The sequence below is a fragment of the Microtus ochrogaster genome, chromosome 16 (genome assembly GCF_000317375.1).
Source record: "Microtus ochrogaster isolate Prairie Vole_2 chromosome 16, MicOch1.0, whole genome shotgun sequence".
Taxonomy (NCBI): Eukaryota; Metazoa; Chordata; class Mammalia; order Rodentia; family Cricetidae; genus Microtus; species Microtus ochrogaster.
Window position 1 is genome coordinate 30,704,434 of NC_022018.1, and position 15,406 is coordinate 30,719,839.

At 44.1% G+C, this 15,406-nt stretch overlaps 1 protein-coding gene across 15 annotated transcripts in view; it reads right to left on the minus strand.

The window, feature by feature from the left end:
* Positions 1 to 980: 980 nt before the first annotated feature.
* Carmil1 (capping protein regulator and myosin 1 linker 1) overlaps positions 981 to 15,406 on the minus strand; it is a 261,752-nt gene continuing 247,326 nt past the window's right edge. For 4 of the 15 annotated variants that reach the window (XM_026782898.1, XM_026782903.1, XM_026782900.1 and 1 more), the window contains 5 exons: positions 14,510 to 14,591; positions 12,933 to 13,127; positions 10,782 to 10,919; positions 7,887 to 8,036; positions 981 to 1,985 (listed from right to left, as the gene is read on the minus strand). In XM_026782898.1, the coding sequence (XP_026638699.1) occupies positions 1,849 to 1,985; positions 7,887 to 8,036; positions 10,782 to 10,919; positions 12,933 to 13,127; positions 14,510 to 14,591 (702 nt within the window). In that variant the 3' untranslated portion in view covers positions 981 to 1,848. Of the gene's footprint in view, positions 1,986 to 7,886; positions 8,037 to 8,366; positions 8,392 to 10,781; positions 10,920 to 12,932; positions 13,128 to 14,509; positions 14,592 to 15,406 lie in introns of those variants that run through there. The other 11 variants (XM_026782905.1, XM_013349122.2, XM_026782910.1 and 8 more) reach the window with 8 other exon arrangements.

Here is a 15,406-nt window from a genome sequence, read left to right on the forward strand (position 1 = left end):
TGGAGCCACCAGGAGGTTTGGTTTTGTCTGCCTGCCTTCTCGAGTCTTCACTCGGGAAGATGCGACAACTTGCCTTTTCCTTCAGGTGGTTGGCCTGAGCCTATGCATGCTTTCCCTGATACTTTGGACTTTTCCACAGTTTCTCTGAAGCTATCTTCCTTTTGCCAGGCAGCTGCTTGCTGAGCCTCCATGTCAAAGTCAAAAGAATGTCTTTCTTTCTTCTCCATCTCCCTCCTGTGGCAGCTGTCGATATGGTCAGCCTCCTTGCTTTGTGACTTTTCTTTTAAAGAATAATAAAACTGTCCTCAAGCTTGAAAAAAAAAACATTATTCTTAAGAATCAGGCACAGCCCCTGTACTTATGAAGGGATCCATTCAAAGCCTTGTACAAATATCACTTTCTGAGACTTCCAGAACATCCTGGAGGATGGGGGGGGGCAGGAGCGACACCTTCAATAGTGCTGCTTATTCCAGTGTGGGCTTAGCTGGGCTATGGGTCTCCTGCAGTCTGCAGTTCCATGCCCGTTTCTGTCTTATTCTTCTCCAACTTTGGTGCCACACCTAAAGAGAACAGTCTTTTATATCTGTTGCCATGAGGTCATATGATAGCAAGTGGTCCTGCCTTTAGGACTGGAATTCACTCTCAGGCCAACCACTCAGGGGTGGCAAAAGGGAGGGGGTAAACAGCGACATCACACCAGCCCCGTCTGACTCAAGCCAGCACCCCTCTTATGACCTTAAACTCATGGAGCTGGGTACGGAACACACAAAGAATTCTGTGACCTTCTAGTAAATTCCATCTGTGTTCCGATGGCAAGAGCAGACCATGAAATTATCAAATTATATTTACGTTGAAAGTAATGATTTCTAGATGATATGATTATCTGTGTACTGTGATTATTCTACATTTTAGAGACTAGCCGCAGCCTCACTGCACAAGCCGGGCCTAACAAAAGAACTGGAGGAAGCAAAAATCCCACTTGGAAAATCATTTTATTGGTATAAATATACATATGAATAAAATATTTTCAGCCTGTAATGTAAGTGAATATTTGTGAGATGTTTTATAAAGAGTAGTATTTAGACATCTTTTTTTTTTACAGGTGCCAAAACTTTCTCTTAAAAACCACACATTAAAAGCTAATAGGCAGACAGAAATTAAAGGCCTTCAAAAACAAGAATATTCATAAGACCTCATTCCAATCAACTATATACATGAATCCGGGCTGCTCACACTCTGTTCTTCGCTGTGCTTGCCGATGGTCTGCAAAGGCTACCAGCCAAGCTTTAAATGTACAATTCTCCACTGGGGAGGAAGTGCTCCCCCCAGAAGAATGTGAGAACAATGCCCGAGATCTAATATATATATAATTTATACAAATTATTTATTAGTGTGCTCTGTTAATATAATTACAGTGTGCAATTGCACACATCAAGAATAAATTGCTATATCGAGTCATGTGTGGATCTGACACAAAAACACCCTGCAGTACCCCAGGGTCTCCTGGAAGGTTACTTGGGTGGGAGTCCAGTTACTTCATTAACTTCCAAAAACCACACCATGCAGGGCAATGTGTAGCTGCCTCAGAGAAATTCAAGTAGGGCCCGTGGAATAATTGCTGGCTTTTTGTTGAAGGCATAAGAAACAATGTTTGGAAAACAAATGCTGAGAATGGAGTGAGACCAAAAATGTGCTTTGAGAACCCAAAAGTGGACTTTTTCTATCTTCTTCTTAGAAAAAGAAGGAGAGAAAGAAGAAAGCACCAGAGAAGGGAGAAGACGCACTGCCCGCGCTCCTCTCTGAGGGCTGAGGAGAGCACCCTGCATGGAAGGCTTGGGGTGGGCACCATTACACAAAAATAAACTCTTTTTCTGCCTCTTCTCCGGAGTCACTGGATTTGCTTCCTTGGTGACCATCTTTGCCAGAGGACCGCTGCTTTTGTTCTTGATACTCCTGGGCCTGCGGACCCCAGCTTCTCCTTGAGACTGAAATCAGAAGGTAAGGAAGAGGGACAATTTATTGACAGGGCAATAACAGGACCTGGCCAACAGTAGGGTGAGGAACCCTGAGAAGTGGGGGGAGGGGTAGTCATGATGGACTTTTTCAGAAACAAACCAGCTATTGATTTAGAGACTCTGGACAGAGGTCAAGGACACACCAAAGAAACCACAAGCAAGTGGACACAAGCAAACACGCAGGCGCAAGACCAGTCTATGCTAGGGTGAACCCGGCATAGATGTGAAGGAGATGGTAGGCAAGCGGGAGAAGCCGTCAGGAGTCACTGAGGCTGCTCTGAGCCAGGCGACCTCCACAGCCAAGATTGCCCCATACACGGCACAGAGGACAGGACACACAGAGACTTGGCAGAGGTGCTGGCTGGACTGGGTTCCAATGCCATGCCTTCTGCAGAGTCCGAAAGCTGGTTACTCCTGCAGTGGGGGAGGGACACAGACAGATCTGTCGTCCCGTGCTTCAGAAGGCCTATGCCTCACTCCCTATAGATAAAATCTGTGACAAGGAATTAAATAATGCCTGTGACAGATTCAATCCTGTAGGAAAAGCACCCACTCCTGTTGTCTGTTCGGACTGGCAATACGGAACTGGAAGGGGTCACAGGACAGCTAGTCATGCGCCCGTGTTCTTCCTAATCACACAGGTAGGTTTTGTCTAGTTTTCTCTTTAAAACCCATGTTCTTTCTCTCTACATCCTGGTTCCTCTGCCACCACACCTGGGAAAGATTCAGTTCAAAGGCTAAACTCCAGGGATATTTAATTAAGCTATTAAACATTACTCCCATGCCCACTGAAGAGATGCCATCTGAGCTAAAAACACCAAACCCATGCCACTTGAAAAGCTGCTAAAAAAAAAAAGCACAACTAATCCGTCATTCAAGAAGACCCAACCAGGAACACAGTCTTCAGTTCTGGGAAAGACATCAAATTAAAATTACACTAAATCCTGAAGGGCGGAGACCCACAAACAGCCTTTTCAATCTCATTATAAAATCAAGTAATTGAATTATAAAGTATTGATGTGATGTGTGTGTGTGTGCGTGCGTGCGTGCGTGCGTGTGTGTGTGTGTGTGTGTGTGTGTGTGCAGGTACCCACAGAGGCTGACTTTCTCAGCTGGGTTTAGTCACCTGATAATGGGTGCAAGAAGCAAACTCTTGCCATCTACAGTACTAACTGTACTGAGCCATTTCTCCAGTCCCTTAAACTTCTGACTTCTTTTCACCAGTGGTTTAGGGCAAATTCTCAGAGGGAGTTGGGGATATAAGGAACAGATACAATTGCTTTTAAAAGCTTTTATTGGGATAAAAATTTTTACTTGTGTGATTGGTCCTTTGAAAGCTGTTGATAAGTCAGGTTTGGAGGGGAAAAAAAGATAAATAAATGTCCCTAAATATGTTGCCCTTCGTCACAAAACCAATTTGATGCTGACATGCACAGAGTCCTTTAAGCTTCCAGTCTGAGTGTGTGCCAAGACAAGGGGGCAGAGAATACTTCCAATACCATCCCAAGAATATCTGACAAGAAATCCAACCACAAAAGTAAAGGGGACTTGAGCTGTCTCCTAGAACTTCTGCATTCTAATTAAAACAAAACCTCGTTTCTTCACAAACAGACAAATGGGAAGAAATGTCTAATACTGCGATAGGAGATTCAAGGGAAGATAAACAGGGTGCGGGAGGGGGTCATGCTTATCTCTCTTCAGAGAAAACATCTAAGATTCTAGATTCAGCGAATAATCAAACTTTTCATCCTTCCAGATACTTTAGCTTCCTGGGAACTCAGGCCAAATCCACCTCATATAAGATGACACTAAAGTACTCTCTAAATATGGAGACACTCGTGTAATTAAGAGTTTTGGTCGCAGGTAAAAGCAGAAGTAACCTTATGGACCAGGACCACAACAGCAACCATGAGTGAAATTTAGAGGGACACAATATGGGCATCTTCTTGGAAAAGGCAGCCTGTGTTTTCATCTACAGCAAAGGCACTGACCTTCCAAGCTGCTACTGAGTTTTTGAGTCCTCCAGGTTAGGGAACTGTGGGGGAAGCAAAATGGGGTGGCAGGGAGGAGGGAAGAGCCAACATCACCAAGTTAATCTGCTCCTTTTTAGTGGATAGCATGGTCAGATTGTGCCATAAAAGTAAGAACTACCATTTAACCAATGCGCTGAATAAAAGGGAAAATATCCCAATTTCAGACATCAACAAATCATTCTACAAGAGGGGTGGAGCTTGTGCGAGGCCTTGGGTTTGATCCTGAGGACCCCTGGGGTAAAGTTCATCCTAAACACATTCACCTCCATTAATTAATTTATGATTGCATGTGCTAAGGACCCTAGGGCAGCTGGGATGTCCTTACTGTTGGGAACGGGCAGGAAGAACCTCACCTAACACTTGAACCAAGCTCAGCACTCAACTGGTCTTCTAGCCTGCTTAGTCCTGATCCTTGATGCAAACAGCTTTGTAGAAAGAGAGATCTTTATTGTGTCAATTCCCAGCCCTTAGGGAACATCTATTTGATTGCATGCAATTAAGATGCTAATTACAATTATATAGAACTGAATTTTGTCAGGCTTCCATTAAAGGAGTGTCTAAATAGAGTTATGTCTGCTTGAAACTTAAAAGTCCAGAATTAATTTTTAAAAAATATTATAAAATTTAGACTTTACTAATTACCTAAACTTATTCCTTCACCTTGATTTAAAACAAGGTAAAAAGGAAAAAAACAAGACAAAACACACTGTTTGATTAAACTTCTCCAATGTAATATGGTTAAGAATGCCAAGGTGTCCTGGTGGACGAGTCTATCTATCTATACACGTATTTATTATCAACCCATGTGCTATTGACGAATAAAAGATATGGACTGAACATTAACTTATTAAGTGGAAACACTGGCTTGCATATTTACAACTTGTTTGAGGTGGAAATAAATGTTGCAGAGAGCCCTAAACACAAAGATCCAACTTTGCATATGTATATATGCAAATTTCCAACCCTCCGAAATACACATACAGATGTGGGATTAGAGATTCAGATGCAAGTTGGAAATGATCTCCCCACTGTAAACTCCAGGCAGATATACATCTACCAAGAGAAAACAGAGCGTTTTCTTAACATAATAATCTGTAGCTGGCCCCGCTTTTAAAATTTCTTTCCAGCATAGTAGGAAAATCTCAAGCAACTGCTAAATTTTTCCTGAAGAACTGTGTTTCTTGTTTTGAGACAGAGTTTTATGTTACTCTCAACTCTCTCTGTAGCTGAGAATGACCTTGATCTCTAGACCCTCCTGCATCTACCTGCTAAGGGCTGGGATAGTAGGTGTACACACTACAGTTATCTGCTCTTGTAGAATTCTCACACAGGAAGTGGAACCTGGATCTGGATCCGGGGGAAGGAAGTTGAGCCGAGCACTAGTTCACTGACTGTGAGACCAGGCACGTGTCCACGGCTTCACGCTGGACGAAGGAAGCACGGAGGGATAAGAAAGGGTCTCCCAGAGTCAGATGGCACAGATAGAAAGCTCTGCAACACGAATGAAGCCACACAAACACAGCTATTTTCTTCAAGAAAATAGGATATTTGCTAATAAAAAATATCACATCTTACACTCAGAGAGGAGAGGACATGAACTCAGTCTCTAAACAGCCATACCATTAAACCAGGTCAACCATGATCAAATACGCAGCACGCTTTGAGAACAACAGCTGCCATTTGTTTCATGAGTACAAGGCGTGGGAAATTGAGAAAGCTGGATCAGTATCACAAGATTGTTCTTAAGACTTGAGAGTGCACACCACGTTTCTGTCAATTGCTTTGGTAACGCATTAAAAACAAACTAACCAGAAACTATTCGAAAAGCAGAGGCTACGTAGTTCTCAAAGGTGAAGGCAACGTGAGAAGAATAGGCACTAACAAAACAAACATATTAGACGTCAATGACTTTAATTGAAGCACCTGTGAAAATTTTGGGGTTTCCCGATTTCAAGAAATCAAGGTAGAAGAGCTAATACAAGATGGTCCCGTTTAATCCTACCAAAATTTGACGCAACCCATGACAAGGAGAATGGTAACTCTCGAGGTTGCAGGAATGTCAGAGGTCAACACAGGGCTTCCTCTCACTGTTGGGAGTTGGCCTATCCCTGCCACCATCCCCTTTAACTCAATGTCTTATTGGCAGACGGATGTGCCTAGGGGAGGGGCATCCTGAGTGCCCTGCAAGCGCTTTTAGTGGGTCTTATTTCTGCGCCCCGCGTGCCTTGTTAGTGAGAGATGTACAGCAGAGGCTCTAAGAGTTGAAAATGCAAATTTCCAGGATCTAGAAACATCCATGTAATCTCAACTGTACTTAATGAAAGACATAGTAGATTTGTTGTCTTATTAAGTCTCAGAAAAATAACTCTTTGGCTCTTCACACATATTGCAGCTACTCATGGATGTGACTTTCCTATGAATGAAATTAAGAGTTGTTTCTGTTTTACTAACATCAGACTACATCTTTTAGAAAGAGAAGTATTTTTACAGCTCTGTGATAAAGACACTGGGAATTAGCTGAGAATACAGTACCCGTGTGGAAGGCAGCTGAGCAGCACAGCTAACTCTTAAGCAGTTTTAAGGCCCGACATTCCATCCTGAGTACCATATCCGCCCACCACATCCACTAAAAGCAAAGGACCAATTCTATTCATTTTCTCCAGGATAGATGCTACTTGGTCCAAAGAGAATGAAATGTTCTATCCTTACATGACTTATTACCCCTGCTTTGTGCGGTGGGCCATCCCTTAACTCCACCTATTATCTAGCTAGTTAATTCCAGAGCAACAGGAAAGAGCCATAGGAGCCTCTCATAGCACTGGATGTTCTTGCTGGTGATGAATTGGTAGGGACTTTGTGAGACTTGCATCTGTCCCTAAGCAAGTTCTCTAAGTATAGGCTTTCCCTGTCATAAGGTCACTCTCATCAACTTGGATTCTGGAATGCTCAGAGAAAAATGAAGGTCATCGTGTTCACTACATTAAAATATGGACCTCATGCCTGATCCCGGACATCTAAATACCCTCACATGTTAACCTCTGATAAAGCTTTGTGGAAGCAAAGCGCTTCATTCACTCCAAGGGCGGGCGTCCTTTGAGGAGATCTCCTGTAGTAGCTGAGCTAGGAACATTCTTTGTCCTCTGCTATGCTGTTTTCTTTGCACTGCAATCATGGGAAGGCATCTTCCCTATGCCAGCAGTGCAGGCTCTAACCCCCTAGAGGCCACCACCTGACTGACATCTCCCCTTAGCTGTCCCCGGAACTGCTCTCACCTGAGGAGAATTTGCCACACAATCTAATGGAAGACAGCAGAAAGAGCAAGTGCTGGCCAATACAATGAACTGCCTCTCAAGATGGAAAACTTTCCCTGAAAAGTCATGTATGTAATTCAAGGTCTGCATGTTGCTGGGGGCTTCTTGTTGATTTTTCCTTAACACAGTGTTTGGGTTCCATCTTAGATCAATGTTCTGTGGGCAAATATTCTCTACCGCTCTATGAATTTCTAGCTTAACTCACGGAAACTTGATGGGAAAAAATGTAGAAAGGCAGAGAATGAGAGCTATGACCCCAATATGAAAATTAACTTTTATGCTCACTAAAATTTGAATAGACAAACCTCTAAGGTAACTTGAAGCTCCTCATTGTCTAGTTTTGGATTTTGACTTAATATCCTCCCACCTCCCCATGCAGGGACCATCCTGTTGCTGGGTAGAGTAAGGATTCAGTTCTATGAAGTCTCTGACCCAGCCCCCAACAGCAGCTACTCAATTAAAGCTTGTTTGTTAGTGCCAGTTCATCAGCTTCAGGTCAGCGAGGGATGAAAACCGAAGGCTCTAACCATTTGTTGGCTGTGACTTCCTGTACCCAGGTGCATTCACTTCCTCTTCCGCAATGGTGGAGTAGGGTTTTGAAGATCTTTTCCCTCTACTGGAAGGCTTGCCACTGTCATGATCTGAATGTCTTTTGAAATAATCTCCTCTTTGCACTACTAAGGAAAAGGGATCCGTTTTACCCTTTATAGTAGCAAATACATCAATGTGTCGACATCCATGTTAAAATTATATTAAAACTTAAATATCAGCTTATCCACCCCGAGTTAGGATTCAAAGAACTTAAGCATATTAGTCCTGGGCAGGTCCACAGTTGTCTACAGAATTCAACAGCCAACATTATGGAAATGTGCAAAATGAGGTGAGTCCTGATCTTGCCCCAGAGAGCTAGTAACAAAAATGCCCCAGCCTTACAATTTTGATTCCACGATGGATTAACAAAAATCACACACACTATGAAATAATCCGGAAGAATTACAGTCATTTACCTGTTTCAGAAATTAGTTGGGCACGCTAGTCCAGAGGGAGGCAGAGAACAAGGAAATGAAGTAACCAGCATAAATAACGTACAACAGGAAAAGACAATAGGGACGGCTTTTAAAGAGAAAGGCAGGGCTCATGAGTGGCTGCTGTGTCTTCCACTCCCGTTGAAGACCAGCTAGTTCAGAAGCCGGAGTCAAAATCTTACCCCCCAAATGCCTGAAAGCTGAGCCCAGACCTTGTGTATTTTCGCCTGCCATCATTGCAGAGTACTGCGATGTGTAGCTAGTTCCTTCTGGTCTAGGCAGGAAAGCAACCCCGGACTCTGTAGTTTCAATCAGCCCAAGCTGGACAAGCATATGAAGCACCACAAGTTCTTGAGCGACGGCTCCCTTATTTGGAATTCCTCGCTTTTCACAGCAGCCCTGACCTGGCCAGTGGTGTCCTATGTGACTGTGTTGTCACCAGAGGCTCCAGGACACATTCCTACTCCCAATAGCTTTGATCACCTATCAGCTATTAGCTAAAAACGAAACAAAATTTAAAACCCCAACCCTACAAACACCTGCTGAAAACACAATTGCTTATCATTTTGGGTTGGGCTAGAGTCATATCTGTCCTCAGCCAAACTCAGGTGGCCCTTGGGCTATAGATTGGATGCTTCCAAGCAGGTATCATTTTCCAAAAGTTATGCTAATCATAAATTTACTAAACTCAACTCTCTGGCCCCCACCTACCCTGTTTTGTGTAAATTCTTCCACATTTCAATCGTTTTTAACAAGATGAATATTTCCACACATCACCAACTGTCCCGCCCACACTAAAATCCTCTCAGGCATTTTCAAAGCTTCCTTAAAAGCTGAGAGGAAAAGACAGAAACTGCAGAAGGAAAGACAGCAAGGGTGCCAATGGGGAAGAAGTGGATGGGCAACCTGGCTGTGAGGGGCTCTCGGGGCCTGAGGTTGCTTTGAAGAGCACGATAAAAGGTTCTTTAACAGTGTAGGTCATTGTTAGAGTGAAGTCACTCAAACTTTGGCTCATGCTAAAGCTGTGGTTAGGACACCAAGTACAGCATCTATCCCCTCGCTGTGAAATGAGAACTGATACCATTCCCCTCTTTGGATTCCTTGACAAAAGTAGTTCACACCTTCAGGCAAGTCCCCACCTTCTTTTCTCTATGAACAGTAGGGGAGAGAAACTTCCACCTAACAAACAAAGTTGCAGAACGGAGACAGAAGAGCAAAAAAAGTATTATTTATTTGTTTTTATTAGACCCACTAACACGTAAGGATAATAGGCAGCTGTGCCTACGATTAGCTTCTACCCCACGTCTACTGCCAAGAAGAGAAAACAGGAGATATCAGAGCCAGGGAAGTAACAGAATTCACCAAACAAATATAACGTTAACAATGCAGCCCAAAGCACAGCCAGGATCTACACGTGGGGGCTAAGAGCTCTCTTACATCATGTATCTGGTGCAGAACCAGCCCTGTGTGACACGTAACCCAAAAGCCAGCTGTGCATTTGAAATCAGGGAGGCCAGGCATGGTGACTCACTCCTATAATCCTTGCATTTGGGAGGCAAAGGCACGAGAGTTACCGTGAATTAGACTGAAGCCAGTCTAAGTTACATAGTGAGTTTCAGGCGAGTCACTACATCAAGAGAGCCCTGCCTCAAAATAAAACTAAAAATAAAGAAATGACATAACAGAGCCTAAAATAAGTGGGAGAGATGAAAGAAACATCAAAGATGCTACTGTTACCCTGGCCTGCCTTACCCCTGTTTGGGGGCTCAAGTCTGTTCCTGAAGGGCAGCAAGAAAATCACAGGCAACCACCTTTCCCACCTCAGGGAACTGAAGGGAACACATTTGCGCAGAGATGCCCTGGGAGTGTCTACAAGGGGACTACACTCTGAGAAGGCAGAACATTTACTCACAACCCAAAGAGTACTGCAGCTTCGAGGTTCCTCAGAGCAGATGGTCTGCTCCTGATTCATGGCAAAGATGGCAAAATTAATGTCACCATGGCCCTTGAACCATGGCAATGGTGACAAGCTAACTAGGGGTGCTTTCCTTAGAAATAATGGGATCTAGAAACCTATTCAAAATTGTGCCCTAATAGGCTGTAAGCTAGCTGAGAAGTATGCAGAAATCACTCCTGTGGAGAAGGTGGGTCTTTGGTTAGGTGGCTCAGCTATATTTTTTTTGTTTATTTTTTGTTTATTTTCAGCTATATTTTTTGACTTCTCTTCATGAAGTCCTAATATCAGGCATAATGCCAAATCAAGGGCCCACTCTGGTTCCCATAGTCAACCCAAAGGATTCTGAAGAACTCCAGGCTTCTAGTTTAGTCTGGCACTAAGTCCTCCTTTTGAAATGACACTCTCTGGGGTGAACAGAGCCAGAGCAAAGATGTTCTTACCTTCCTGGGAGAAGGTCCTGGGACTGGGCTGGGGGCTGCTCTGGCCATCACGCTCCTTGTCTGAGGGGACTTTTTTGAGGATGGGAGGAAGAAGAGCAACTTTAGGGGAACTAGGGCCAGATGGAGAGTCTGGATCTTCTACAGAGGCACAAAGAAACAAAACAAACTGGTCTACAAACTGTGTCCCCAGCATAGAAGCCAGATAAACCTTTACATACAGATGACTCAAATAGAGAAAAACTATCATAGGATGTTTCTAGTCATAAGTTCCTTCTGTATTTCTGCTAAGGAAGTAATTAGCATTCAAGGACAATCAATAAGAAAAAGCAAGGACAATTATAAAAAGTTGATATACGTACAGATCTCAGTCTATACTAATGCTTGAAAATGAGGCTAGGAGTGAACCACAGGTTCCTTCCGCCGCAGACATAAAGTTGTTGAATGTCTGAAAACATGTACTATATGTAACACAATATCTTTATTAGTTGTCAGAGCTACTAAGTCACAACACACACACACACACACACACACACACACACACACACACACACGTTCATGTAGCTACCAGCATAGAATCCATTGCCCTAGGAGTAATTTGAAATCATGGACTTTTAGACCCATCAAGGACATTGGTTTCTGGACCTACAAGGAGATTAAATGATCTTCTGGACTAAAGGGTGTAAAGACCGTTGGGATTAGGATTGTAGGCTCTTATTGGAAAGCCAGCATTGCTTCACCAAAATCAAAATAACTTAATGAACTGTGCCCTTCGCCTTCTTCCTCAGCGGGTGGGATTCTCAAGCAAGTGTGTACGTGTGTGTGCACAAGCGTGACAGACAGACAGCTGACACGCAGGCTCTCCTCAGTCTTACTTTCTCACATCTAGTCTCCTGTTTGTGCCACCACAGAAGTAAAGCTATGACCAGACACAGTGACTCCATAATTTCTCAGAACTGTCCTGAAGAGGAACATTTAAAAATACTGCTGAATTCTCAAGCTTTATCAAAACACCTATCAGTTTATGAGCCTAAGTTTTGATATAAAATACACAAGGAGATAAACAGCACAGCTGAAAGTGAAAAAATAAAAGGACTCTAGCCAGCTTTACATTTGATATCAGGAACTGGCCAACTGAGCTTCTCCATGAAGTAGATCAGAGTTTGCTTACTTCAAACTAGAAACCCACGGAGATCAGAAAAAAATCATGTCTTCTGTTCACGACTCTCTGCTTTTCATTTCCTTTGTCTTCACTGTGTCTCACCCTGCAGCCCAGGCTGGCCTAGAACTCACTGTACATCCCAGGCTAACTGCAAACTCATACCTATTCTCCTGCCGCAGCTTGCCAATTGGAGCATAAAGAGAAAGACAATAACAAGGGTGATGATGAAGATGGCAAAGGACTGGCTGCCTCTCCACCCTGCTTTCCGACCCTCCCGGGGAAATATGGAGAAGAGGAGGAGAGCTTTATCTGTCCTCTCAAACTCTGATGTTTTGAAAATTCTTACAATTATTTCTCAAAGACTTGATATAGACGTATTTTTTTTTTTTTTGCATAAGAAAATAAGACAGAACCCAACCCGTTCTTAGTATTTTTAAGTTTCTTCTGTAAGACCTTCTACCTTAGCTCGGCAAACACCTTTGTATCTGGCCGAAGGCTAAGTCTCTTGGACTTGGAAGCCATGAGGGCCCAGTCTGTACCTAGCATACTCGACCACATCTGCAATGCGCTTGAACAACACTTGCACCATCTGAGGAAACCTTCTTTCAAACCAGGCCCACAGTTTGCCCAATTCTGTTCTCTATCTCTGATATGCTACAGGATATGGTGTACAACCACACAAACTGCTGCTCTTAGGCCTTTGTCTTTAAACTGGCCGTGTGCGTTGTTTGAACACCCTGGAGACTGATTTCAGAAGTCTGCCTCTGCTGACGGGCCAGCATGCCCAGGCTGGCTTTCCTGACAGACAGGGGTCTCATCTCTTAGCCCTGCCCAGTTCTCAGCTCCTGCAGGTTTCATGTGTTTTCCTCTTCCAGCTTCCTAGTTTCATTTTTTCCTCCAATGAGTCTACCACATTTTACCTACTCTTGAGACCACCTGTGGCTATAGCCAGAGCAGGCCCAGCCTGACTCCCAGACCACTAATGCCCTTACCAGGTCGGGAGGCAGTTCTTGGCTTCTGAGGGATGGAAGGCCGGGCTCCGGGGCTGGGCTTGGGGGACTGCAGGAGGGGCTTCGGACTGGTGGGAATGCTGGAGGAGCTCCGAGACCTGCAGCCCCCATCCACTTTGGGTTCTGCTTTGGCATTCTTTTCCGGCGTTCCCAAACCAAAGCGGGCCTCTGGAAGACCTGGGTACAATTTGGGCATTAAAATGAGAAGTGGTCCAAACCCCATTTTAAACATCAAAAGTCAAAGAAACTAATCTTCTGAATGTAGAAATGTGGTGGACACTGTGGTTCTCATTCTTCATCACAGATCTTGAGAACAAAAGCATCTCTACGTGAGTGTGCTTTTACAGTCAGCGCTAAGAAAAACCGGCGTTCTTCGCGGAAATGTGATGACTTCTAGCACTGGTCCAGGGACTGCCAGGCAGGAAGCAGGGACTGCAGAGGGGCAGAGCCAAGACAAAGGAGTCTCACAAATGGCTTAAGTCCTCATTCCTATCTGTGGAGCTTGCTAGGCTGCCTGCCCACTGTGGGACAGTTCACTTCAATTTCTCTGTGACATGCTTGCTTTGATAAATAAACCGCTTGAACAGTTAGCAACTCACGGCTAAATTCTTTCCTTCCGAAAGACAAGAACTCAGAGACCCTTGCAATAAGACATCAAATTTTACTCTGCACCATACACAGCACTATATTCATATGCAAGGAGAAGCTAATTTCTCATGAATTTAAAGTCTTCAGGACTCTCTGGGGCCTGATAGGTGGAGAGAGACAGGAAGTGCGTCAGTTCTGGAAGTCAACCGATCCGTAAGGGATCTGGCTACAGTTGATGGAGAAAGGCTGTACTGAGGGTTACGCTCTCATCTCAGTCTGGAAAGGTCATCATCCGCACTGCTGCTGCTGTCTACAGCGAACCATACAGCCGGCAAAAAAGTAAGCATCCGTAAAAGCAACTTACGAGCTACCCTCGTTTGCATCCAGTATATGGCATCTTCACTCAATACACCTAAAACTTCGAGGGACCAGGCCAGGCAGTGGTGGCGCACACCTTTAATCCCAGCACTCGGGAGGCAGAGACAGACAGATCTCTGTGAGTTTGAGGCTAGTCTGGTCTACAAAAGCTAGTTCTGAGACAGGCCCCAAAGCTTCAGAGAAATCCTGTTTTAAAAAACCAACCAACCAACCAAACAAACAAACAAAACAAACTTTGAGGAAACAAAACACAGGGATTCCATCCACACTGGAGCCACGAGACTGGAGCATTTCCTCCAGGCAGACAAAACTGCCGCCCTCCTTCTGCACGCCATGCGGAGCTTGCTGTTCAAAACATCACACTTTGTTCTTTCACCAGGATGCCCAGAATTTAGGAATTTGTCAAAAAGGAAAGTGGGGAAGGTAATCTTAATTTCCTCCATCTGGGAAATCAGGAAAAAAAAAGTCCCCCTAAGATCATGGCTACAGAGATAGGAGTAGCACCCCCAGGCTAGGACAGTAAGGGACTGGTGTTTTAGGTTAGAGGGGAGAACACGAAGGCTGTTCTTCCAATCACAGGTGACTCTGCTTACCTGTCCCACCTCCATCCGACTGCTCTGGCTTGCTCGAGACCGGGCTGGATGACTCCTGGGAGATGACATCATTGATAAGCTTCTAAAAATTCAAGACCCCCAGCCCCCCCAAAAAAGAGTACAGTTGAGATATAAGGGAAAAGAAAAAGAAACAATAAAGCAGACAGATAACAACAGATTATTCCTGCACTGCCACTGCTGAAGGGACATCATACCCAAGAGGGTGGCATTACCCCCATCATCCACATAAGGGGTCACAATCCAGAAAGGGAAAGGAGTCCAGGTTTGTTTTTTATGAAATTTTTTTTTAAATGTTTGTACATGATTTTCTTTTGTTTTTATGTTGGATCTCACTCTGTAGTCCAGGCTACCCTAGAATTCACTGTATGTAGTTCAGGTTGGCCTCAAACCCATGATCCTTCTCTCTTAGATTCCCAAATGCTGGGATTTCAGCCATATGCCTCCATACCAAGCTTCCAGGAAACATTCATTTATTTATTTATGCAGTATTCTTTCTGTAGACCAGAAGAGGGCACCAGATCTCATTGTAGGTGGTTGTGAGCCACCACGTGGTTGCTAGGAATTGAACTCAGGTCCTCTGGAAGAGCAGTCAGGGCTCTTAACCACTGAGCCATCTCTCCAGCCCCCAGGAAACCCATTTTTAAAAGTAAAAGCAAGGGCAGAGAGCTGGGTCAGCAGGTAAAGGGGCTTTCTGTCAGTTCTAAAAACACATGTTCAATCCCTGGAACCCAAATCTGAGTCACGACACCATGTGAAAGGACCGGTATTGGCTCAGGACCCCAAAGGCCAAGTCCTCAGCACAAAGGACATTAATTTGCCACAGAAGGACAAAAGGCAAGAAATAAGAGACAAAGACAGGAGATAGAGGACGAGGGA